At 44.6% G+C, this 27,703-nt stretch overlaps 2 protein-coding genes across 13 annotated transcripts in view; one reads left to right on the forward strand and one right to left on the reverse strand.

The window, feature by feature from the left end:
- Positions 1-5,242, reverse strand: part of TXNDC16 (thioredoxin domain containing 16) — a 33,671-nt gene extending 28,429 nt beyond the window's left edge. The window contains exons 1-7 of one of the 7 annotated variants that reach the window (XM_076071451.1): positions 5,167-5,242; positions 3,635-3,708; positions 2,260-2,411; positions 1,060-1,142; positions 871-944; positions 668-742; positions 124-245 (exon numbers count right to left, since the gene is read on the reverse strand). In XM_076071451.1, coding sequence (XP_075927566.1) covers positions 124-245; positions 668-742; positions 871-944; positions 1,060-1,142; positions 2,260-2,411; positions 3,635-3,648 — 520 coding nt within the window. In that variant the 5' untranslated portion in view covers positions 3,649-3,708; positions 5,167-5,242. The other 6 variants (XR_012945866.1, XM_076071452.1, XM_032964859.2 and 3 more) reach the window with 6 other exon arrangements.
- Positions 5,243-9,470: 4,228 nt separating this feature from the next.
- The window catches only part of LOC116948314 (uncharacterized), a 79,835-nt gene continuing 61,602 nt past the window's right edge, over positions 9,471-27,703 (forward strand). For 2 of the 6 annotated variants that reach the window (XM_032964861.2, XM_032964864.2), the window contains exons 1-3: positions 9,476-9,749; positions 10,212-10,310; positions 19,984-22,356. In XM_032964861.2, coding sequence (XP_032820752.2) covers positions 20,286-22,356 — 2,071 coding nt within the window. In that variant the 5' untranslated portion in view covers positions 9,476-9,749; positions 10,212-10,310; positions 19,984-20,285. The other 4 variants (XR_004403790.2, XM_032964865.2, XM_032964863.2 and 1 more) reach the window with 4 other exon arrangements.

The following is a 27,703-nucleotide window of genomic DNA, read 5'->3' on the forward strand; positions in this document are numbered from 1 at the left end:
CGTAGACAGGAAATGAAAAACTAGAGTTACAAGTCACGTGCAGTTAGTTTAGTGGATTTATCGATCCACACTGACCACGCAAAAAGAAAAGTGATTTGCACTTTTTTCTCAAGGCATTCATACCTGGAAGACCAGTAGCACGGAGATAAGCAAACACAACATCTCTACGGCCCTTTTCTGTGTCCTTGAGGATTTGCAGCCCTTGCTTATCTTGGACAAATCTCACCTCCTCCATCAAAAGCAAGCTGGGGAAGTTTAACAGGTATGGTTCGTACACCAAAATAACAATGACACTTGACAAGTTAGTATACTATTCCTTTCTTAAATAACTCAGGAAGATATATTTTTTACTTAGAATAATGATTGAATCACATACTATAACACATATATACTGTATGGCATTTTTACTTAAAGATGCATAACGAAAGTATAAGTGCATAACAAAATATAATCTTCAGCCATTTGTATATATATCCTGTAACTTACTATAAATGTTTTATTACCCCACATTAAACCCCCTTTAAAAACACATCCCAGTATCTGGAGGTTTTTTTTTGCACATGCAACATTTACCCTCCACACGAGTGTACACGTTGTTTTAAGATAAACAAAACAAATGCTGCTCGGCCAATTCCCGCATTTTAGAGTGGGTCACAACGATACTTACTGCAGAGTGTTGGCCATTATAGAGTCGACATCAAATAGAGTATCGAGGTAAAGGGGCTGAGGTAGTTTGTTCAGCCTGCAATAGAGATTACACAGCGTATGTTGACGTAAGAGGATAACATTCCAAAGCGATAGAAATACTTTCTGTCCACCACAGCTGTGGCCCATAAAATAATATGATGTCAAGAGAGACTGGACACTTACTGAAAGAGATAGGCTTTGTTGATAATATTGTCTTTCTCACAAAAGCGCTCCACGTGGTTTTCTTGGCAGTCAACCTGAAAAATATTATACAGTGTAACACAAAAAGAGAAACACAGTGATAAAACATAACTTTTTTCATATAATGCTTTAATATGGTACGCCTGTTATCTGTGCGTTTAATGTAAATACCTGCCACACTGAAATCGCATACTGCTTAAGCAGTTCAGAAGCGTTATCCAGATTCTTCAAAAAATGTTTCACTTGGATGGTACCTGTGGTAGAGCATGAAGAAACAAGCTTAAAAATCCTCATCTATTAACCAATTTACGTTAATTTTCACACTCATGATCCATGCACTAAGTCGTGCATGTGAGACTAAATTATTTAGTTTATGAAAACGATACGAACATGCTATTTTAAGTTTATTTTACTTGCAACACGTATGAACGCGTTGAGCTAGTTTCCCCCCGGCTATCTCACAAGGGAAATATCTGGTGCTTGAGCACAACAACAACAACAAAACAAAAACATAAACATTGCAGAGAACGAGTTCGGGGTCATTAAGGAATATTGCACAACCAACGAGGTGTTTGACGGTCATAAACTAAACACACGCGCATTTTAAAATATGCAAATGTGAGAGCGAGTGGCGCCAGAGTTAGGTACAAGCTCTATATTTTAGTCTAACAGTGACATAAACACGTAAATTAAAAAAAAAACAGTTGCAAACGTGCGGAGAGAGGTGCCAGAATGTTAGGTACAGGTGCAATTATGCTCTGGGTTTTGGTGTAATAGGGAAATACAGACGGGGAAAGAAGGGGGGGGGGGGACCAAGCTGCAGATAAGCGGCAAGGGTATTCCAGAAATGTTTTATTTAGGCTAATGGAGCAGAATACAATTGTACAAAGACAACAAAACGACCAAAAACACTAATATCAGAATGCAGTAAAAAAAAATACAAGAAAACAATTCAACAAATCACTTGGGGTGGGGGAGTTGAATACTTAAATGCCTAAAACAACTCATACAGCTGCAATTAAATAAAGTCTTTGCCAGAAATAATTACTCGAAATATCCCAACACTGCTGGTTGCAGGGCCTCCACTAGAGATGGGAGATTGACAGCCCCTGGTGGAGTATTGGCCCACACACCTTCACACTGGCCACACATCCTGGAAGATAATACATTACATAGCGAAAGCACTATATCAAATAAACACATTTAAATAACGTTCACAGTGATATGTTCATACTCAACCCATGCACGGATTGTCAATAAATGTCCATTCCCGATGGTCCACATCTCAATGAATGCACGTGCATGGCTAAGCACATGGAAGCAGTTAGGGGGTGGGGGAGGAGTTAAATCTACAAAGCTAACCGGGCTTACTTTTCTGTTTAAAATAAATTAGGGAAGAATATGGAGAATTGACCACGGTGTTCATGTCGGTGGATTTGAGAGTCGGGACTGTGCAGAGCGACAGCCCAGACTGCTGCAGTAGCAGCAGCAGAGGCAGCTGCAGCATGACTGTGTAGCGCCACCTGTAAACGACATTCGTGAACTTGAGACTTTCGTCACTTTAAACGGAAGACTTGCCTAGCAATCCCGCATGCAGACTTGCACGTTCGTAAAAATGCGCTTCAAAATAACGTAATGAAATAACCGAAATGTCAATCGAGAACATTAAATACAAACAACGTTTTTATTCACTTTATTTTTTATTATTTTATTGTTATTATTTTTTCTAAGTGATTTTACCGTAAAAAAAACAATATAAAAACATTGTTCTTAATGCCAAATCGACGTGCATTTTATAGTCAAAAAAAGTTATCACTGCCAGTGCATATATGTAACCTTTAAGCATATCGAATGCGCTGCAGACGTATACAATCATGCAATACTGTACAATAAGTGAACATGAAACATTTAAATACTGGTGTTATTTTATAACGTGAACGTTATATTACTGTGCGCAAAAAAACCCCATCATCCTTAACCCCAGCTATGACCCGAATGATTAACCATGTCTCAAAACCTTAGTCCCAATCCTAAACACGAACCTTTTATTATTAAACACCATTCTAGCACAACGCAAAACTTTGAAGAACCTCAACGCTCAACTCCGGTGTCCAACCCAAACGCGTGTTGCTGTTCATGCACGGCACATGGCCTTTTGTAAGTACACGTTGGAAAATAATTACGTGTATTGGCAGCACCAGAGCCTATGGAGGCGATCACAAGACAACGGCATGCAAGCAGCTGGCTGCACGCGATGATGATTACGATCGTGGCCACTCCGTTACGCGTGCGCAGTACGCGGTTGTAGGCCGAAGCCTACGCCCTGTCCTAGCCTCTCCGTCCGGGAAAGACGCGGGTGCCTCGGCCGCCGGGACGTTCACCGCCGGGTGGCCGACACACGCACAAAACACGCCTTTTTAAAACTTACAACGCCGATTTGATATTTAGTGTAGGCCAGTGCGTGTCATCGCGATACCTTCGGTTGTTTTTTTTTTCAAGCTGTTGGCTGCGGTTTGGGAATATTTATAACGTGTTTATCCTGCAAAGCGTTATAAACGCGGAACATGGGTTGCCTTTGAGGGGCCGCGCTCACTTGACGGCTTAAATAACCCTTCCCTGTCAAATGTACGCACATGGCCGCGGTCCCTTGCTAATTAGGCTGCTCAGCCTCTTGAAGGGTGGCATTAAATCCAATTAAATGTAATTGTGATGTAGTAGAATTACTAACAAGTGTCGCAGTACTCACATAAGAGGCAGCATGTAGGCTTTCTTGGGAGGTTGTAGGAAATAATAGTTCCTTGTTGGTTTTGTCAGACACGTCTACAAGAAAAACATGTTAAACCAGAAACATCATTTTTGAGATAATTTGATAAGCAGCGTTTTGTGTTGTTTACTTCGGACTTGAGGATTCCAAGGCACTCCGGAAAGTAAAATATGTGGAACACTTATCCCGAGCGCAATAACCCGAAACTACCTAATGAGTAAGGTTCAGAGAAATACAAAAACACAACATACGCCCAATCTGAATGTAGTGACACAAACTCCATCTATCACACTCACCATCTGCCGGATTTTAAGAGGCCTGCCTTTTTAAAACTCCGGGCAAACTGCATCTTATCTAAAGAATACGGTTATTATCAGCTGGGAGGAATGAGGAAGTTCAGAATTAAGTTTTTGTTGTTGTTGTACTATCAACACGAAACCTATGCGTATACTGATATACAGTACATTATTTTACACGTCAAATGTTAACATTTCACTTTTGTCCCAAATGCATTTCATTTGTGCTGTCAACATCACACCACGAGAAGAATACCGAAGAAGAACCTATTCTGCGGAAGCGTGCATCACATAACTACTTCTGACATCATCACTTTTACATTTACAACGTGCAGTGCTTGCAGGCATGTTCGTGACATGTCAGTGCAACCTATACGTAGCTATTTCATTTCCAGAGGTGGAATTTTAGCTACGTTTTAGCTCCATAATGTCATCGTTGACCGGGCAGAGAGACTAGAAGCCGGTTTTGGCTCTGCCCCGAGCCCTGAGCCACCACCCGACCAGCTGCAAACGTTGGTTCAACTTAAAATGTAAACCCAGGGTTATCTTGCATAAACATTTCCCTTAAATTATTGTCTTGGGGTGTTTGACACACATTTGAAGCTCTATTCATAAAACAAAGACTTAAAACATTATACGGTAACAGCTGTTAAACGGACATGATTTTGCTGATGCAAATCATCATTGTTTAAGCAGGGGGACTTGCCCCCTGCTTAAACAAACATAGCTCAAAAACAATGGTCCATACGGAAGGCTCATAACGCTGATGGACTGAACAATACTTCCACGTAGAGATAAACTGACTTTTACTTATTTGAAGTCACGTTGTTGGATTAACATATCACAACTACTTGAATCAGTACAACTTGAATTAATTTGTCCTCATAAACGAAACTGCATGTTCCTGTCAGACAGCTCATGGACATGACATATGTATCTAGAAGATAAGCGTTGCTTGTTTATTTGGGCTGAAAATGTGTATGGTGCCCCACCTGCTTCTAAGTAGACGTATGAAGAATGATCATCACCCAAAACTCTGCTTGTTATCCAGTACTGTGTACACATTTTCGTTTCGGGCAGTGCTCTTGAATAATGTGTTGAGCTTTTTTTAATGTAAATGGCATTTAAGAAACGCAAAAGCATGCCAAAATCATCTCTAATGTGCATTGCCGTCTCATCGACGCGCTGTGGAGATTAGGTTGAACGTTAAGGTCTCACTTGAAGCGGTGGTTGAACTCGAGGCGTTTGTCCTGTTGGGAGTTGTTCCACTCGACAGGGCCCACATTCTGAAAAGTGCGGTCACCGTAGGTGTTTAGCCCAGCTCGTTTAACAAGATCATCACTGCCACGATCACCACTGCCACGATCACCACGACGATCACCACCACGAGAAGCAGCAGTAACATATCTTAAGTGCTGTCATTTCGGGTCATAGATCACCAGCGTGAAAAACTCCGACAAATGTCATCCGAACAATTAACATTGTTATACATTCTTGTGTTTCGGTATTATAAGAGCTGGAGCACTGGTTAGCGGACTGCGCTATGAACCTGCGATTTGAGTTCAGTTCCTGGCAACGGCTAGCATCAGTGGCGAATTTATATCATCAACACCAATATTGGCCATCGTGGTGAAGTACTGCACAGTGAAACATCCCCAAGCCCGACAGCAATGGAGAGGCTTTTATCCAACAAGGGACTGGCAAAGGGCTGCACATTCTTATTCGTATTTATTAAATGCGAGCAATGAACAAAGTCGAAATTGTAAAATTAACACAAGTACTGTGTTGTATATATTTACGATACATAAAAAACACATGCAGAAGTGGTGTGTTGGACTGAAAGCTGCAAAAAATATGCTGTTACGCAAAGTGCCACTGTGCGATCATGAATCATGAAAAAGCATGCACATTATACAAGCATTATTAACAAAAGGCTGCTATTACACACCCGGCAGACCATGTAAATTGTCAGCTGAGTGGCCACAAAAGGACACGAAGAGCGCCCTTGTTATGAGAATGTATGCAATGCTCCCCGAACATGAGACAAGAGGCAGTAGAATGATGGCTTAATCCAGCCTTGTCTGTCTTGAAAAGGACACTAAGTAATCCATACAGTCCATCCACTGTTGGGTGAAGGCCTCCTCCCTACATCGCATCAGTTCTATGGCCATACTTTACCACGCTGAATAGAGAGGGCCGGTTTAGCTATCACTCGCAACTGGTGTTAATTAGGTCCAAAAATCCACGCGACCACAGGGAGAACATGCAAGCTCCAAAAATACAACAGGTATCAGTATCGAGTTTGAACTCACGACCAGAACAAACGAAAATTGTGTCTCTGATTACATTCTTAATTATAAATGGTTAAAGGAATATTTTGTTCATAAGAGCACTTTGTTTTTTGTTATATCATGTAGCATACGTCTTTGATTTCATAACTTTAGTGTTATGATCACATAAAACAACAATGCAAGTTGCTCGTATATTTAGGCAAGATTAACAACATTCAAGTTGCATATTTTACAAAGCAGTGAATCTTTAATTGACACATTTAGCAGAGCGTTACTATTCTAAGTTGCGAGACCTTAAATCTTCATGAACACATTATCAACATCATCAATCGCCTATTCACAACTCGATGAGATCGTATTGGCATTCAAATCAGCCTTTTCAGTTTAATTGATTAAGTATAGCCCTGTGAGCCATGCGGCTCTTGACTCGGGTGCAACCGCAACAAACAAAAACATGAACAAAGAAAATCTTAAAGTGACTCCGCGCAACATAAAAATCCAGGAAAAAACAGCAAAGTCTTCCAGAAAAAAACACCGTATATCAACGCTGTGTGCAAAAATCCCAGTGGGATGCAAGTCAAACAATAAGAACCATAAGACAATTTATATTAAAGTTATCAGGCGAACTCTTTTCACGAGAGACCTGGGTAATAACAACTTATCTTTTCTGTATACTCTTTTTTCTCTACATACGTTACACTTTTTTTTGCTATATTAAATGCTGTTCCTCTTCACCAATTGAGGAGTGGTGAAGTATGGTCAAATAACTCCTCACAACCAACTGTTTAGGGACATCCTCGTGAAGCAGTGGATTGACAAAAGGCCGCCTTATTATTTATCAAGTAATGTTTGATTAAAATACAAATTATATTTATAAAATGTAGACAATAAAAATGACAGGTGCTTAAAAATGTATCCCAAGATCTAAATACACATTTACAAGTTTCGATTTAAAGCTTTCGTGACTGCAAGGATTCGTCTTCTTTGGTTCTTTCGGTAAAGTCACGTAGAATGAGAATAAAATAATAAAAGAAAACAATTACATTCTCACGACGTTTCGGCCACAACACAAGTGGCCTTCTTCAGGTGAAAGGAACAAACCTGTCGGGACGACAGAGCTACAATGAACGCTGCTAAGATTCGCAGCGTCTTTTAAGCTGGTTGAGAGAAGTGAGGCACCTTGACAAAGGGGTTTACATATCAAACAGGATAATTTAGCATTGAAACAGTTGAGGGATTAGCTTGTGACTGGTCACAAAAATAGCTATGTTAAAGTCAAAGCCTACACATCCACAGAGGCACCTAGTATAAATCAAACAGGATAATTTAGCATTGAAATAACTGAGGGATTAGCTTGTGACTGGTCATAGAAATAGCTATGTTAAAGTCAAAGCCTACACACCCACAGAGGCACCTCGTACATGGACGCCAAAGGGGCTGCAACAACTCAACTATCATACAGTAAACCGATGTGAAAAAACCTAAGTCTAAATTACATCAATATAATAAATGTAAATTTCGATTTAAAGCTTTCGTGACTGCAAGGATTCATCTTCTTTGGTTCTTTCGGTAAAGTCACGTGGAATGAGAATAAAATAATAAATTGATAAAATAAAATAACACAATAATATTCTCACGACGTTTCGGCCACAACACAAGCGACCTTCATCAGGTGAACAACAACACAAGCGGCCTTCATCAGGTGAAGGCCGCTTGTGTTGTGGCCGAAACGTCGTGAGAATATTATTGTGTTATTTTATCAATTTTTTATTTTATTCTCATTCTACGTGACTTTACCGAAAGAACCAAAGAAGATAATAAATGTACTCAATATATTCTTCATTTAACATAGCTATTTCTGTGACCAGTCACAAGCCAATCCCACAACTGTTTCAATGCTAAATTCTCCTGTTTGATATGTAAACCCCTTTGTCAAGGTGCCTCACTTCTGTCAACCAGCTTAAAAGACGCTGCGAATCTTAGCAGCGTTCATTGAAGCTCTGTCGTCCCGACAGGTTTGTTCCTTTCACCTGAAGAAGGCCACTTGTGTTGTGGCCGAAACGTCGTGAGAATTTTATTTTTTATTTTATTATTTTATTCTCATTCTACGTGACTTTACCGAAAGAACCAAATAAGATGGACATTTACAAGTCTTCAATCAATTATATGAATAAATTAATTTAAAAACATTGTATGAGAACGAGTTTTGTTTTATTCTTTAAGTGGAGTGATTTATACAAATCCATCGGGACAGAACATTCTGTCCAGATCACCCGAACTGTGCCCAATCTCATCCGTTCTCGGAAGCCAATCAGGGCTGGAGCCTCGCATGTATTTTGAATGGGGAGCTGTGTGAGAATACCATTTGTTGTACTGTATATCCAATGTGTTCTCTCCACTGTTGGATGAACGCTTTCTTCCACACCGTGTCGGTCATGGGGGTTGTTTCGCCACGCTGGTCAGTTCAAATGGCTGGTAAAGAGGTAGATATGACCAGTTCATTCAATATATAAATCGTCTCGATTGTTCGCCGTGGATGGGAAGCCGGATTCGAATGCCAGTGTGCTAACCATTCCGCCACTGCTGCAGGTAGAGCCTTCACGGGTGATAGATCCAAGCGAGCTCCTGTATTTGGCCTACTCTTCCACGCTGGTCAGACGTCCCATGAGAGGTGGGAGTACCCATACTTTACCCTACCACACGCGATCTGCTGCTGATCGACTGACTGCAATTATCTGGACGGAGCTCGGGTGGAGTTTAAGAAACTTCATCGTTTCAGCTGTCGCGCCAATAACATCGAACCCGACCATCGACGTGTGTATTGCACCCGTCGCTGATCATTACATCACGAGTAAGGTGTATAAAGGGGCCGTCCATAAATGACGTCATGCACCTGGGTGGGGGGGGGGTCAGACCTTTGTGACGATGTGTGACGAGAGAGGGGGGGGGGGTGAGAAATGTGACGTCACATCAAAATGCGCAACTTTAAATGAATATAGACAACACGTTCTACTGAATTAAATAGACTTTTTGATAAATGTTTTCTCCTACAACATCAGATTGCAGCGGCACATTAAATACGCGCTACAATGACAATAGTTTAAAGCGATTTGAAGCATGTTTTATATATTTGGGGGGGGGGGCAGAGCTTTGTGACGTCATATTTGAGGGGGGGGGGTCTGACTTTTTGTGACGCCGTGTGACGAGGGGGGGGGGGGTGAAAAATCGTCCAAAATCGCGTGACGTCATTTATGGACGGCCCCAAAGGGCATCGTTACTGTAAACTTGACAAACGCGAAACTCCTCCGATCGCCGTTGCGTATTTATTACATAAAGCACGAGCATATATTTCGTCACTCACGCCACCACGCAGCTTGAATGAAGACGTCTGCCCACGTGTGAGTGGGAGGAGGGGGTGTGGAGCTGGCTGCGCATGCGGGGATGTAAGCGAGGCAGGCGGCCAGAGAGGCACGCGGAGAGCGAGCAGGCAGGCCGGGAGAATATACGACCGTGAGTTTCAGTTCTTGTTCATTACCAATCCACTGCTGGATGAAGAGCCTCCCCCCTCCCCCCCAAGCCTTGCAGTTCGCGGCTGCTGTTGTTTTGCCACACCTCAACTGCGCTCTTTCAGTGCGTGGTTGGTGAATGTCAGACGCCTGCTCCGGTTAGCCCGGGGCTGTAGCCGGGAGTCGAACTCGGATTTTCCGGGTTCACGGTGTGTCGTGGGGCTGCTGGCTGCGCTATCGCTGCAGACACGTGGGTTTCATAACATGCAGGGAAAATGAGCGCCAAGGAATGGTGAATGAATTCTTCACGGGACAGAAGAAACGCAGTGTGGTGTATATACATATAAAACAAGTAATGGTGATTAGTGTGTTATGTTGTTGTTATACTAGCAAAGTGTATCTTTGAGAGCGCGTGTGTTCATATTGACATCATAACACGTTGGGGGGGGGGGGATGCTTGTTCTAGATGGCTCACAAAGGGAATACCATGGAGGATGAACAACCGATGTGGGCTGGAGCGAGTGGAGCTTCTCAGAAAAAATCACACAAGACCGGCGCCTAACAGGTAATGCGATAATTACCACATAGCAGTGATGATGAACGATTCCGATGTTTTGTTTGATCGACGAGGTTGAATAATTATAATCGGTGCAAATGCATGGGCGCAAAAGTCAATATGTATACTGTCGTATAAACGCGATGTCCATTGAAATGCAAGTAAGTATAACTGATTCATACGGTTTGAAGAAGCTGTGAACTAAAGTTTGGGATAGGTAAGTGTGTGTGGTGTTGTAGCGCGTAGCCAGAGTGAATTCATTGAGAGTACCGCGTTTAAGATGGAGTGTTCCACCTTTATAAAGTGTAAACCACACGAATGTTAACAATGAATACTGGTGTATTCACATTGTGATGCTTGCTTATGATTAAAGTATCGTATAATAATATAATCGAGGTGGCTAGCGCACTTTGCTGCTAACCCGGCCACCTGAATTCGATTCCCGGCTAACATCAGTGGCGAGTTCTACCTGAACCTGTACCTTTCCTTCTCTCAACATCACGACTCTTGCACTGAGCAACGTGAAGTATGCGAAAAACAACTCCCCACGGTCGAAGCAGAGAGAGGGGCCCCCTCATCCAGCAGTGGATTGACAAAGTGGTTGTGATATTGGTCTGTTACTTATGCAATCTTTTGTATTTGACTTAATTCAGGCAGACATTGCACGTACAAAATACTCGCGGTTGTGCACATCTCACAATATGTAGATTATATTATAATCCACATATATACGATTGTCTTTTGGGCCGGTTTAAAATTATGCACGCCGCAAAACAATAGCTGCTCCGAGCGCACGGGTAATGACGATAATTAGTGCAGAGATGATTGTAATGAAAGTTGATTGCGCGTCAGACTGCATATGCAAGCGTGACACACAGTTGCAGCCAGTTCTCGCCCAGTAACATAACGTATTATTATTATTTGCTGCAGGGATACGTTATCCTAACCCACAATTACATGCTCATCTAGATTGCATGCGTATTAATGCCCGTTTATTTATAGTGCCGTACTCAGGAAATCCTGGGTTTCAAGACCATTATTCATGATGCTCCTGTTACATTGCGATATTTGGTCAATTTAAATCATGAGGGTCTACCTTCCTGTAGAAGGAAACCAGTGTGAGTACCGTGAGAAAACATGCATTTGAGCGGATAACACAGATCCGCACAGTTGGATTCAATGATCCATTCCTCTACTGGTCAATTGACTGCTCAAGCCTACAACAACACTTGGTACTGTATTCCCAGGCTGCCTCCCATCCCAAGCACTAACCAGGCTCAACTTTATTTCTGAGATCTAACGGGCATATTCAGGGCTATTTGGTCATAGGCAAATGGGCATTTGATCAATTAACACATGCAAGTTACATCAGTCATAGCAGCATTGCAAAACTTGGCTATAGTATGCAATGTATGGGATTATTAATTACAATAGTGAGAATTCACAAAAATTACAACTACGTTTGTTTACACGTATTCAATATAATTTGCCCACATGCAATCGCTTGCTTTGTTAGGCTAATGCTGTGGGTGGCCTGTGTTAGCAGCTTTGGCCTTAATTGACGACTGGGTGCATGGTGCGTGTTGAAGGGTGGTGGGTGAGTTGTTCTGTTGAACCTAAACACTGTCACGTTGCATCAAGAGAGATGTGCGAGTCTGTTCGCCTCCCGGCAATGAGAATAGGCCGCTTCTTCAGCTCATCAGCTTGGCTTGTCTTGCATCCTCCATGGGTTCCGTGAGCTAAAATTATATTCTGTAATTTCACAAGCCTTCTAAAATAAAGTCCACAGAGGAGATGGAGCGATAAAATCAGCTCCTATGTAGGTGCTAGGTGGACTAAGAGCGTGAGAGATGGTTATGGCTTTTTGGAGGCCTTCATCTAGCAGTGGATTGATCATGGCTGCTGATGAATTCCCCAAGCTGGAAGCTTTTAGACCAGCTACGATCATGGTCGACTTCATAATAGACGCAGGACCAGCTGTTGTAACAAAATAATCAGATATGTTCCCTAAATATTGAACAAATGAATCTCATTCATTCTTATCAAATAAAAGGAGACAAAATCACTTAAAGAATTACAGACCGATTTGCTTCCTGTCACGTGTACGTACATTTTTGTGAAGTTAATTTGGGAGATAATGGATGTTTTGTTATCCCACAAACCATGTGACCAAACTGGAATAGGAAAGGGTTTTCTACGTTGAAATGCAATATGTATATGTTTTATGAATCAGATTCTGGAAAAGACAAATTACTGTCAATACCAATATGATTAGCTAACCCTAATAATGGTTATTAAACAGATGCAAGGGACTAAGAGTGAACCATATCATGATAGATGGGGTTTTAAAAATCACAATTATGTTCTAGTATTGTGGTAGTTTTTTTATGTACAGTAATGTTTTGATTCAATGTATGAAGTACGTTATCACTCCTGTTGAAATGAGTTGTTGAAAACCACGTCTGGCATAAGTCGTGTGTGCCTGACCACTTGGTACAGATTTAGTGCTACGTTTTGATAGGCACACATTAAGTTATTTTCAAGGATTCCGCTATGGTGTTAATACTGTTGTAGTGGTTACCACACTGGTCTCCCAATCCACATGGTACAAGTTTAACTGAACCCCCCTCCCTGCCTCTGTCAACCCAGCAGTATAAACAGGTGCAGTCACAGTTAGCTAGTGGGCAGATCACACCTGGTGGGGTAAAGTGTGGGTATTCCCACCTCTTTCAAGATGTTGGACCAGTGTAGAGGCGACATCTCAAGCTCCCTCTACTAGTGGAGGTCCTTACATCAGCAGTGTACTGAGCAAGTATAAACAGGGCTGCTCCTTTACCTTTTAACATTCAGTTGGTTAAACTATATGATTATAAGCCCTAATCACAAATACTGTAAAGTTATTTTTGTTCGTTTAGCTTGGACATATCCCTCTCAAATAAAATGTTCAGTTGAAAAAAGAATCCGGGTAGGCTTCACGCTTTAGGTGATTCTCGGATTTTATTTTTCGTTTCTACAAATATTCTTGCACGATAGATGACTTGAAATAAATATGCAGCTCTTAGATATGCAGCCACATGGACATAGTTGACAAAGTCACACGAATAGGTAAAAATAAAGAATGTGCTGTACCCAGGAACGTCTGAATCTCAAGATTTGTTTTTCAGGAGGGCTCTGCACAGGGATGTTTGATCACTTTAATGAGGGCCTGGCACACGAGGGGAAATTGGAGTACCTGGTGAAAACCCACATAATTTTAGGCAACATCAAAGCTTGTCCACTGTGTAGCAGATGGCATGTTTTTTTATGTATGGCTGTCCACGTATGGTGCGAAAGAAAGTTCAATATACATCCATGAGAATGCATAGTTGTACTGTGTCTTGACCTGCCTCACCACTGTTACAAAATATACTTTTAAGTTAAAATATTGGATTTTACATTGCACACAATGTTTGCAAGTCACGAACTCTTCAAAAGCCTGCATTATAATTATACAATTATAATCAAATTTGCATATATGTAGCACTGCAGTCTCATCATGCAGCTGCATCGCAAGATGCTGATTTATGTCAATCGGCACACTATAGTAACGCTCCACAGCATAATTGATTCACAGCAGGTTTCAGACCAACATATTCAGGCAGGCGTTTGTTAAGCATTAGGATGTCTATCCATTGCAGGTGGCAGCAGTGTGAAGATGTTATTTTAATTTTGGCATTTATTCGTCATCCTACTTTTGTAATTTATTTATGGTGACGAACCCAAAACAACAAAGGGTAATTGTTGAATACAGTGGAGCAATGGCACAATGTGTCAAATTTAAAGTCCACTCGCTCAACCATGTGCAAGCTCAAGAGAACAGCATAGTCTCCGCCAGAAATGTGTTTCTGTCTGTCCCAAGCCAGGATAAAGGTTGGCGTCTGGTGGCAACCGGCAGTAAAATCCAAAAGCCAATCCATGAAAAGTCCTTGCAAACAATTGGCCCTCGGTCCCCCGCAGCTCTGAGGTGGGCAGAGGGTGCGACGAATCTCTGGACCTGGTTAGCGCAATGCACTCTGAATCCTGCACCCCGAGTTTGATTCCTGGCTCTAGTTAACAGCAGTGTCCCGGTGATATTTGAACCAGTTCTGAGCAGCCCCCCCCCTCCCCCCCCACAGGCAGCCCCTCCTCCCCTCTCACCTCCCCTTACTTCACTCACCCACACTGACCAGCACGGTACAATGTGGTCAAACAATCCCCACGACCAATAAGACTTCGCAGGGCTTTCATCCAGAAAGTGATTGACAAAGATCTTAAAATAATTAGTTTTCTTATTTATTAATATCATTATTTCTGTATGAAAATGTAATTTAGTGCTGCAATGTAGCAAAAAAAAAGGAGCCGTTGCAGCCCTTATTGACTTTTTAATTCGCTCTTGAGTTATTAAAAGGTTTGCTTTCTTTTCATCCCGAGCAGTGCTTATGAAAAGGGTAATTTCATGAGTGCTCTTGGGCCTAACGGCAAATTCCTTTCGCTGCGGATGAGAGGAGCATTCAGGGCTCGAGCCAATTTATCCACGTGCCCTCTCCTCTTCCCAATGCACTGTGGACCAGCAGAGGGCAGTGCCAAATCCCAGAGTCTTAAACAAAGATTTCACCCGTGACCAGTTGACGGTCAATCGCCTTTTGTGAATTGTCCCACGTGAGGTAGGGTGGGCATCATATAGAGGCAATGTTTGAGATGTCTCTGAGGTTAAACTTCTGGGTAGTAAATTCCAAGCAGTGCTTGGCTGGGTTCTAGTCATCGTGATCCACGGAATTGACGCATTTGCCAAAAGTATAAAACTTAATCCGAACCACCATGTTGGTGGTGCCATGCGGAAGGGGGGGATTCCAGAGGATTACTTCACATTAGCGTCAGGTTTAAGCCGCCAAGACCCGGATCGTTTTAAGACACTGTAATGTGCAGTACTGGATTCAACGTGGTGCTTCGTCACATTATGAAATATCAAAGCATTTGATTTCTCGTTTTAGAGTCGCAATGCATAGCACTGACTTCGGGCTTCTGTCTGCACAATGTCTCTACCCCCCCACCCCACCGCGTTTGTTACAGTTTGTGCCTTGTACCGGGCTCTTGCCAAAGTGTATATTAAAAAAAAATAACAAAAAGAGTCGTAATGCGTATATGAAAGATCCTGAAGCCGTGTGCGCACGAGAATAACAGCTATTGTCGCTTCCTTTTCAAAGTGAATTTAGGGAATGAAGCCAATGCTATGATTTTTGGAGGGGGTTTTTTGGTTGAAGGGGAGGGATGTTTTAAAGGCGTAACAAGTTGCACAGAGGGAGCTTATTATCCCTCTCCCCTGACAGCCTCAGTTGCGTGGCGGTGACGGAGGAGGCAGAGGCCCAACGTTCAAAACGTTTCCACAGCAGGTAGCCGGAGTCCAAGCTTCAGGCAGAGCTCTGCTTATGAAAGGGTGTGGACACTTAAATAAGGGAGAGTGTGTATACGTAAAAGCTTCGCCCAGCGCGCATGTGTTTTGAGGATAAATGCTCATGTTGTTGCGCAGTTTTGTGCCTTGCTGATTGTTCGGTGAACGGTACCCATGTACATTGTGACGTTACGTAAGATCTAAATATTTCAAGAATAATATACATGTAATTCAAGTCCTGTGTAAATGAATAACTGTGCGTTTGCACTATGTATCGGTCGATTACTACAGAACCAACCAAAATGGCATGCTTAATTCAATCTTAAATCTCAGTGTCGTCTCATGCATGGTTTGTGAGCTTAACAATCACTGCTATTTCTGAAAGTTGTTAGGTTAAGTATGATGGGCACCTGAGTGGGTTTCATACATGGCATTGGGCTATGGGTTGTTTATCTCATATCATTAATAATTACTGCTTTGATTAAGAAGGCAAGGTGTTATTGGATCGACAGGTGGAAAGCAGATTTATAGCAGCCGCCCGCCTCCGACCGCCACGGTATAAGCCGATTGACTTTTGTTGACTTGTGTTGATGCGATGTGGGGGTAGGCTTGGAAATAAGTAACCAACAAGCGTCTCTCTTTGATATGCATATCCTTGACTTGGTCATGAAATTACATGGAATAGAATGTCCAAAAAATGATAGCCATTTGCCATAATTGTTTTTTGGTGATACGATCCAGCCAGTTTACTGCACTGTTCGTGAATGTTTAATTTAATGTTGTTTGATCAAAATGTTACCTATTGAAGCGTTTTTCGAAGATGAATTACAGCCCTTTCTCAATCCACTGCTGGATACAGACCTCACCACTTCATGTCAGTCATGAGTGGGTGTTGTTTGAACATACATTCTATGTTGGTCAGTGTGGGTTGGTAAGGGGATGGGCTGCTCTGGAGCCAGTTCAGATATAATTCTCCACTGATTTTGGCTGTGGCCATGAATAAAAACGTAGCTTGCCGGGTTCTCGCACAGTGCGCCAATCACTGCACCACTCCTTCCCCCAGAAGCTTTTAGCCTAATTGAAAAATGTGGGCTACTTTATACGATTATTCACGTGGGCTCCAATAATTGATTGACATCGGTGGTTAGAAAAGTGTGTGCGTGTGCAAACAATGGTTACGGAAATAGGTGTTTCATCCGGGTGGGTTTTTTCATGGTCAGGTTCTTAAGGAAAATAACAACTATATAAATTAGTAATGTACAGGTCCTTGGTCAATCCACTGTTGGTGAAGGCATCTGCATGTTATGTCCGTCATGGGGGTTGTGTGACCATATTTCACCGCCATGGCCAGTGTGGCTAAGGATCGGTTTCTATTGTTTTTTTTCAATGCAGTACTGTAGTGTAGGGGAGATATTCAGTCCAAGCTGAGTTAAATCGTTACATTATTTTTTAGGTATGTACGTCGATCTTCATTTGCACCATACATAGCCAACCGTGCGGATTGGAGGTGCGGCAAAGGACAGCAAACTAAACACACACAAAAACTTCTAAATTAATTATTTTTCAAACTAGCTAGAACAGATACGGTGGTGTTATTAAGTGTCTGGAATTTACGTGGCAGGAAATAAATTGCACACCACATTACCACATTTCCCACACCTCCAATCAGCACGGTTGTCTACGTACGGTGCGGTGAAAGTTCACCATGAATACATCAACGGTGCATTTAATCCAGTAACTGTAATAACACGGCTGTTGTTGGCAAAAAATTAAGCTGTGGTTGCCATGGGCTCTGCATCAATCAATAAAATGGGGCCCCTGTCCAATGTCCCTCCTGTTTTGTAGCCATGGTGCAGTTGGATCACCTGCACACTCGGTAACTGCACGGCGACTGGTTGAACGTATTTCACGCCGTATTGGGTGTGTATGCATTGCTTTATTCCTACTCCCACCCCAAACCTTCTGCTATTCTATGGATTGTCATAATTTGGGGGTCACAATTTGATTCAATGATACATTCTGACTATCTCATTTTGAAGATCTCGTACGTATAATATTCTTTCGCTTATTCTGCCTCATTTTAGAATGTATGAATCAACGAATTGTGTTACATTGTAACACGCTTATATGTATAAAGTGGAAGATTACAGCCTCTTGACTTCAGCAGTTGGCTCAACCTGACAAGCTTTAGCTGTGGCTGCTTCTCGTTGGCAGCAGTTCAGCCTTCACCAGGGGGAGGGGTGGTGGTCGGGAGAGAGAGGGGAGACGGGTTGCAGGTGGGGCTGTTTCACTCCGGCATAAAGAGGGGGCTCAGAAAGGGCTGAGGCGGGGGGCCTTAGATGGGGCCTCATCTGGCATTTTGCCCCAGGCCTCCAAAAATCTTTCGGCAGCCCTGTTTGTCGGGGCACGATCCTTGCGTCCCCTACGCTGTGCACAGCTAACTGGTCAACTCGAGCATGATATCCGTTTGACATACAATGATTATAAACTCAATGGTTACATGCTCAAGTGTTCATTCATCATCCTCGTAATCACAGTCTATCCACTGCTAGATGAAAGACTCGCCAAGGCGCCAATAATCCTCGGCGCCAAGTGATGTTTATAGATCCATCTATCACACATGAGCCGAGTTTCATCGTCCCATTTCCGTGGTGGACATACTCCCAGGCGTGTCCCCTCCTTTTGCTGTCCCTCCGTTGCCAGTCTCAACCATTGGCCATGATCCCTTCTAGCCACGTGTCATGCCCAAACCCGGAAAGAGAATCAGTGAGCTAAAAAAACCTGAAGAATTCTGAGGTGGGAGCAGTAGCGCAGTGGGTAGCGCGGTGCACTGTGAATCTGGCTTGCCGAGTTCACTTCCTGACCACATCCCTGGTAAGCGAAATCCGAGTCAGTCCTGCCCCCCCCCCCCAATTCATCAATCTGTACTGACCATTTTGATAAAGGATGGTAACACAACCTTTCTGCCAGATAAGGCACATGGATAGGATACACATCCAGCATTATTGACAAAGAGATATTAAAGTACTACTCAACACATTAGTCAACAAAAAAATAATAATTGGTGACATTTGGAGCAATGGCTCTTCAGAGCTCATAAACAGAGGCCAGAGAGATATTGAGTCAGGTGGAGACTGCATTTTACACCATGGAGCGTCGTGAGAAAATACTTGATGTGTTTTCTAACAGCCAGTTATTAAATTGACATATGACTAGTGAATTATTACTGTATGATTATTCCAAAATACATTCTAATGTATTGAGTGTTTTGCAGTACATGTACATGTGAAATACTACAGGAATTTTGTGTATGGTATTTTAAAGTTAGAAAATGTCACATTATGGTTTAAAGATCTTGAACTTTAACGCCAAGTCCAACATTAGCTTTGTGGTGGCGTCCTCAATGCTTAGCAAAGTTTTAATAATGATATAAAAAAATGCTAACCTTGTGTTAACAATTGAATAGTTTCTGCTTCAATAAAAATGTAAATTTGTCTATCACGGTTGTCTACGTATGGTGCGAAAGAAGTTCAACATACATATGCCCTCGTACAGCCAGTTTTTGTTCATACGCTGCTAAACAAGGGCCTGCCCATGCTTTGTTAGCCATGATGGCCATTTGACCATACTTCATCCTTCCGGTCAGCGAACGTTGGTGATGGTGGCGGGAGCTCTGAACTATTGATGTTGCTGCACTTCCCTCCACCACCCACAACGCCTGTTACACTTATTTTTTGCACATGGTGGTCAACCCTTCTGAGCAGCGTCCGGGCTCGGTTCTTCCCAGCTTTTTGGGATCTGTCGAGATCGGGCGCATTTCCTGGCGATCTGTGCGCACATCGCGAGCGTAGTGCGTGTGCCGTGCGTGCTCACTTCTCGTACGTATAGCGTACGTGTAGTGCAATACGCTGCAATGCACACAATGTAATGTAAATCAATTAGAGGGTTGATGAAAATGCTCCGTGTGGCAGATGGCCCTGCGGGGCAATATGGGTGGGTGGGGGGGAGTGAGTGTTTGAGTTGGGGTGGAGGGGGGAGTCACGGGGAGGGGGCAATGGAGCGCTTGTATGGTCAGGCGTCAGTGTTCGCTGCCATACATTCGCGCCGTCTTCTGTCGGAAGAAAAATAAAATAAAAACTCGACTCAAGCGTGGGGTTAAACCAACGCAAACAGCGCGGGCGGTCGCCTGCACAGTTGTGTTCCTTCCTTGGGGCATAGGTGGCGTGGAGGGTTTTTGTTTTTTTAATCCATGCTGGCCCTGTGCATTCTCCACAGATGGTGGTCCGTTGCCTTTGGAGAGCTCTCACCGCCGTCGTTCTAGACAACACCGCCGCAGTGCCGGCCTCTGCAATTAGCATTCTGCTCCGGCCGCCCTCCCACAAGCTCCGCTGTGGCAGCTGCCTTGTGTTTTTTTATAACCAGCTGCTCCTAAGCCGATGCGTGGGGTGGGGGGGGGACAAAGGAATATGACTATGGATGAATGAATGGCCACATTTCACGTGGACACGCACTCGAAGTGTAATGTTCATATGTAAATTACGAAAAAAATTGCAGCATTACCAAGGTAGAGGAGTGGCATGGCAAAATATCACACGGTGCTGTCGCTGCACGCGCGCTTTCGGGACGTGTGCCTGACGCGGTCGTATCAGTCCGCACTGGCGCCGGAGCACAGCGCTCGCATCGGGAACAAAAACGCGATCTCTGATTGGGGCGCCAGGTCCGGTGGGTCTGAGCATGCCCGAGGGAGCGATGCCTCGTTACGCGTGAGCTGCCTGCGTTCAGACGAACCGCTGCCGGGCGTTGGGCTCCGAGCCACCCCTTTATTGTTGCCGGAAAGCGTGAGCCAATTGCGCGCGATATCGGCAGCCTGGGATGGCGACTCGATAGGCGGGAACATTGTCGTCGGCGCTGCGGCCCTCCGGCTGCGAGCGTGCCGCGGCAGCGGCGGTGAGCGTAGGGAAATGGGCAATCAGGATGGCAAGCTGAGGAAGGGGAGCGTTGCCGAGGGTGCCGGCGAGAGGGGACTAGCCGAGGATGCTGCGAGGGGCGAGGCCTCTGGGAAGCCCGCGTCCACTTACAAAGACTCTGGCAAAAAGGGTAAGCTCGGCCGCAGCAAGGGCGAGCAGAAGAAGAAAGCGAAGGGAGACTCCTCCTCGGGCTCCTCCGTTTTTTCCGGGATTCGCAAACGTAAATCGGCGGCTGCCGTCTTTGCCGCCGCTGCCCACGGCCGCACTGAAGCTGTTGCTGCGGCCGACCTGGAAGCTGAGCACGAGAAATCGTCCACGCACACCGAGGACAGCGGCGATTTCACGGCCAGCGTCGGCGACGTCTGCGGCGGGAGGCAGGCGGTGCACGCCGGTGCACAGGTCGGTAATATCGTTCCCGGCACCAGGGTGGACAAGGAGAAGACGGAGCCAAAGGCTGTCGCAGCGCTACAGAGAGAATGCACCGTGCTGAGCTCTGGATCTGACACAGACGCTTACAGCTTTCACTCTGCACCTGACTTTGACCAAGGACTGGACAAAGGCCTCATGGGTGGGGATGACCTGCTGGCTGATATACAGCTCGCTATGAAAATGCAGTTAATTCCAGGTGAACTCAAAGCAGCTTCAAAGCGCAGTGATGCAAACAATGTATCGCTGGAAGGCTCGACGGACCATGACGTGTGCCATGACAACAACAAGGCATCCGATGACAATCTTGTTGGCAGAAGTCCTTCCAATGTGGCGGCAGGTGGAACGACTTTTTCACATCCGCCGTCTGGCACCTTGGATACTGTAAAACTTGAGAAAACAGTAAAACCGTTGAGTGAAGGAGCTCAAGACCACATTACACAGCTGGAAGTTACAGAACTGCAGTCAACCGATGGAAAAGCAATGGGAAACAATTTTAGAAGTACGGAGGTGGCTGATGTACAACCTTTGGTCGGTGATCTACCATCTGTTAAAGCTGTGAATGGTGGAATTGTGGAAGGGAATAAGTTTAAATTCGATGGAGAGCAAGAAGTTGGCCATATCACCTTACCTGCATCATTGCTGGCTAACGCTGGTGCTACGGATGTGGTGGGAGCTTTTGAGGATCACAGAAAATCCAGCTTGGATGCTGCTGTGTTTGAAGGCGACTGCAGCAACACGAAGCAGGCCTGGGCACGCCGAGAGTCTAAGGCCGGCACCAGCGCGACCACGCTACTCGCTGACAAAAACTCGCATCCGCACCCCGGCACGCCGCTCGCCACCTCGACTCTGCGCGTATCTCCTCACCACCACCAGCACCACCATCACATCAACACCACGTACGCCATCACCACCACGCGCCAGCTCAGCTCGCCTCTCTCCTCGCCGGTGCCCTCGCCGGCGCCCAGCCCGCTACTGCAGCGGCGCCTGGCCGGGCCCGAGACCACGGGCGACCAGGGGCGGCCCGGGGAGAATCGGCACCGATGGAGGGACGCGATGACGGCGGCCACCAAGCCGCTGGTCTCGGCCTGGGATGCCGCGGCGATGAGCCGCTCGGCTGACTGGACGGAAGAGGTGATGAGGCTGCCGTGCGGAGAGCCACGCCTAAGGAGGGCCGGTTCCATGAGTCTCCTCGGCTCTCCCGAAGCGGGCCACGGCCGGACGCCTTCGTCGCCGACCGTCGCCGTTTTCACAGGTGAGCACAGTGGGGTGTCGTGCCCCGTCCGTGAGGTATTGTTAACCTGCCCTTGTGTTGTGTCGGTTTGTTTTGTTTTTGCGCCTGCTTCTGAAAAGTTCGTGTGTAAAAGATGAGTCGTTGAAGTGGCGTTGTGGGTGGGGGGGGGGGGGGTGTGCGCAGTTGAGGCTTGAATGGGTTGGTGAGGGGCGTGTTGTGTATTTTTTTTTTACTTTTGCATGTGGCATACAAACATGGTGGCCCTACCCTGTGCCACCTTCGTCAACTCGCACTGATCACCGTGGATGAGTATGGTAAAATAAAAAAAACTTCCTTAAGTGACACAGCATGGGGACGCCTTGCCATTGGCCGATTGAGAATGTCTGTAATTTATTATCGTGTGATTTAAGGTGGTGGCTTTTTGTCTTTCTGAAGCTTGCGAGATAATTTATTGTTATTAACATTAATGGCAGTGTTGTGGTAACCTGGCATAAATGTGTTTATTGTATGGCGCATTCATGCGATTTAACTGTGCGCACATTAATAGGGGAGACCTGTTGCAGTGGTCAGCACTGCAAGTTGGTTCTGAGCTGAACTCCACAGAGAGAAAAAAAAGAGGCGTGAGAGGAGAGCAAGTTGAGAGGATAAAAGAAACACGCACATTTTTGTTCTCTCACAACCCCCCAACTGAGACTGGCAGGGCTTCCTTACACAGCGGCAGTAGGCACACCACGTAATGGCAACCAGTGAGGCTTGAATTACAAAGGTGGTAAATTTGTGGGCATTAAAGTACTTACAAGAATGCATTTAATCCAATGCTTTGTTGAAATGTAAAGCAAATCTTCGTTTTGTTTACGCTTCTGCCATAAATCCTTGACTCGGTACAATTGGTGGGTGGCACAGTGAGGGATTTCTTTTCATACTTTCCCCATCTCCCTGGCCCTCTGGGTTTAAAGGCTCTTTAATGACGTGTCACAAATTGAAAAGGGCAGCCCTTTTCCCTTTGTGCTGGGCTAGTTGTCGGTTTACTTTATGTACAGGACTGCTTTCAAGTGCTCGGTGGAAACCCAAAATAATATATATTTTTTGTTACATCACGCATTCCCACATCAGCCAGTTTCTCTCCGCTCACGAGATGTATTCACATGTTCACTATGATCACATGCTCTAATTTAAGGTGGTGGCTTTTTGTCTCTCTGAAGCTTTACGAGATGAATTCACACATCTCTCTACGATCACGTAACGTAAGGTCATGGATTATTGTTTTTCTGTGACGTATAAGAGGCAAGATAAGCATCTGCTTCAGTGGTCTTTGTTAAAGCAGAAGATGGAAGGCCGCCTTGACTATCCACCAGTAATAAGATTAAGTTTCATTTGTCAAGAGGGTTGTGGAAGAAAGCTCTTTCATGTGGGAGGGGAAGTGGTTGTTGTGAGGCGTGAGGCAGAGTGCGTTGGGGTCAAGGGTCATACATAATGATGTGAGGCCTTCACAATGCCACCAACGTTTGCGAAACAACCCTTCTGCATTACACATCCTGAACTATTGTACCAGTGCATGTCCATCCGAAATGTGTTTTTTATTTCACGAGGGGCTCAAACTCACAATTCGTGTTAACATTCATCAATGTGTGTGCCCCTAACCATCTACCACTGTGATCAAAGCAATATAGCAATGAAAACCTTTTGATTTGGGACACTGAACTCTGAACTCGCTGTCCTTTGTCAATGTCCTGCTAGACGAAGGTCTTACCACACTGTTTATAGTGGGGGTTGTTTGACCATACTTTACCGTGCTGGTCAATGTAGGTTGGTGAGGGAGAGGTGTGGACCTGGTTCAGGATATCGCAGATATCACTTGCCCCACTGATGTTAGCCGTGGCCGGTAATTAAACTCAGGTGGCCGATTTCAGAGCGCAGTGCACTCAACCACTGAACCACCGCTTCTCTCAGATTTGGGACTGCACATTACAATCGTGCCTGCCTCACTTTGCTGCACGCCAATTGTGCGGGGGAAAATAATGAGCCATAGCCACGAATCTGTAATTAATATTATTATCACGCTTCTTCCGACCTTGCAGAAATGATCATTAAAATCTTTTTTACAATGAGCACCCACTCGATTTAAAAAAAAAATCATTAATCCATGAAAATAAAATGTGTTACTATAATTACAGAGAAACGCCATCCACAACCCTAGTATGCGCTACTTCTCACGGCCCTGGATTGATGTGTGGCAATCACTTGAATGCACTAAATTCTTCCTGTTATCTGTGCCACAATGAGGATAGGAAGTCACCCATAAGTGGTGGAATATGCAACCTATTCACATTTATCTGTGCTTTTGCTGTGCGGATAAAATACATTATTTGCATGGATGAATGTGGATACGGTAATAGGCTCCTCCACTTGTGACCACAAAATCAGCTTTCAGTAAGAGGAGCTTCAGCGCACGCTGTAATATCATGTTTGCCTTAAATCGGAAGAAAAACAACTTGGCAATTTTTTGGGGAAATAATTGAAGCCATGAATGACATTTAAAAGATGGTGAGGCTCAGATATCCTTTATATAAAACTTTGTTCGTGGTTCCAGAAGCCCATGAATAGCATTTGCAAGGTAGAGGATGCGCCAAGGAGACAGTCAGAGCCACGCACCATTTACTTAGGGCTTTAGTTATCAGTGCAGACCAGGTGGTGTGCTCTGAAATTGGTGCATTTTTGGTGGGAAGAAATTCTTCAAGCTGCTCAACTATACATGTTAAAGCTCTTTATAATCCGCGAGTGGGCTGTCACGCCAGAATGGGGACTGTGCTAGGATAGCGGCTTGCAAAATGTCACCGTTGAAACGTTTGTACTTTACATGCAGTGAGGGAAAAAAAGTATTTGATCCCCTGCTGATTTTGTACGTTTGCCCACTGACAAAGAAATTATCAGTCTATAATTTTAATGTAGGTTTATTTGAACAGTGGGAGACAGAATAACAATAACAAAATCCAGATAAACGCATGTCACAAATGTTACAAATTGATTTGCATTTTAATGAGGGAAATAAGTATTTGACCCCTCTGCAAAACATGACTCAGTACTTGGTGGCAAAACCCTTGTTGGCAATCACAGAGGTCAGACGTTTCTTGTAGTTGGCCACCAGGTTTGCACACATCTCAGGAGGGATTTTGTCCCACTCCTCTTTGCAGATCTTCTCCAAGTCATTAAGGTTTCGAGGCTAACGTTTGGCAACTCGAACCTTCAGCTCCCTCTATAGATTTTCTATGGGATTAAGGTCTGGAGACTGGCTAGGCCACTCCAGGACCTTAATGTGCTTCTTCTTGAGCCACTCCTTTGTTGCCTTGGCCATGTGTTTTGAGTCATTGTCATGGTGGAATACCCATCCACGACCCAATTTCAATGCCCTGGCTGAGGGAAGGAGGTTCTCACCCAAGATTTGACGGTACATGGCCCCGTCCATCGTCCCTTTGATGCGGTGAAGTTGTCCTGTCCCCTTAGCAGAAAAACACCCCCAAAGCATAATGTTTCCACCTCCATGTTTGACGGTGGGGATGGTGTTCTTGGGGTCATAGGCAGCATTCCTCCTCCTCCAAACACGGCGAGTTGAGTTGATGCCAAAGAGCTCCATTTTGGTCTCATCTGACCACAACACTTTCACCCAGTTGTCCTCTGAATCATTCAGATGTTCATTGGCAAACTTCAGACGGGCATGTAGTATATTGTATAACACTTAACCGTTAGCACAGCTAATATTTTTAACGACTCATGTTATAAAAGTCCTTTTATACAAACTTGGTCGTTGTTTTACAAATGTTAATGAAGTGTGCTTGGATGTTCATGGTCATGATTATGTTTTACAGCCGTTTGTAAATCCACTGCTGGATGAAGGGCTTCCCCACATTGTACCAATCACTGGAGTTGTTTGACCATACCTCACCACACTTTTCGGTGCCTGCTCGTGAAAGGCGAGCCCGCGCCCAGTTCGGATATCACTCGCCACTGTCGTAAGCCATGGCCAGGAATCGAACTCGGGTTGCTCAGGTTCGCTGCGAAGTGCGCTAACCGCTGCGACAGTACCTACCTCATTCCTTAAATCTGCTCAGAATAATTGTATATACATTATAAATATAGTGTTGTCATTCAAAAGTAGTGTTCTTAACTTCCCCTGGAATACATGGCATTCAAACTTCATCATATTTAAGGCTGCTGCTGCTGCTAAAGTGGCTCACATGTTACAGTGCTGAGTTGGCACCACTGGGACCCTGGGGTTGATAATCAGTCTGCTGCCTTTGTTTAAACTGGTGTTCTCAAGGGTGGTGAGTTCATGATCTCAGCCCATTGACCAATGGCTGTAAGGAATTTGCAGGCTTCCCTCGCTTCGTGCGGTAGATGCCATCCAAAATAAATGGCGCACTGAAGAAACTAAAGGCACGAGACAGCAGCCTACCGAGTAGTGCGCACAGAGTAGACACAGTACACGGTAGACACACACAGTACACGGTAGACACACACAGTACACGGTAGACACACACAGTACACGGTAGACACACGCAGTACACGGTAGACACAGTACACGGTAGACACACACAGTACACGGTAGACACACACAGTACACGGTAGACACACACAGTACACGGTAGACACAGTACACGGTACACACAGTACACGGTAGACACACAGTACACGGTAGACACAGTACACGGTAGACACAGTACACGGTAGACACACACAGTACACGGTAGACACAGTACACGGTAGACACACACAGTACACGGTAGACACACACAGTACACGGTAGACACAGTACACGGTAGACACACACAGTAGACGGTAGACACACACAGTACACGCTAGACACAGTACACGGTAGACACACACAGTACACGGTAGACACACAGTACACGGTAGACACACACAGTACACGGTAGACACACACAGTACACGGTACACAGTACACGGTAGACACACACAGTACACGGTAGACACACACAGTACACGGTACACACAGTACACGGTAGACACACACAGTACACGGTAGACACAGTACACGGTAGACACAGTACACGGTAGACACACGCAGTACACGGTAGACACACGCAGTACACGGTAGACACAGTACACGACACACAGTACACGGTACACGACACACACAGTACACGGTAGACACAGTACACGGTAGACACACGCAGTACACGGTAGACACACAGTACACGGTAGACACACACAGTACACGGTAGACACAGTACACGGTAGACACACGCAGTACACGGTAGACACACGCAGTACACTGTAGACACGCAGTACACGGTAGACACAGTACACGGTAGACACAGTACACGGTAGACACACGCAGTACACGGTAGAC

Source organism: Petromyzon marinus, chromosome 33, assembly GCF_048934315.1.
Source record: "Petromyzon marinus isolate PM22_M1 ecotype Great Lakes invasive population chromosome 33, UKy_Petmar_22M1.pri1.0, whole genome shotgun sequence".
Taxonomy (NCBI): domain Eukaryota; kingdom Metazoa; phylum Chordata; class Hyperoartia; order Petromyzontiformes; family Petromyzontidae; genus Petromyzon; species Petromyzon marinus.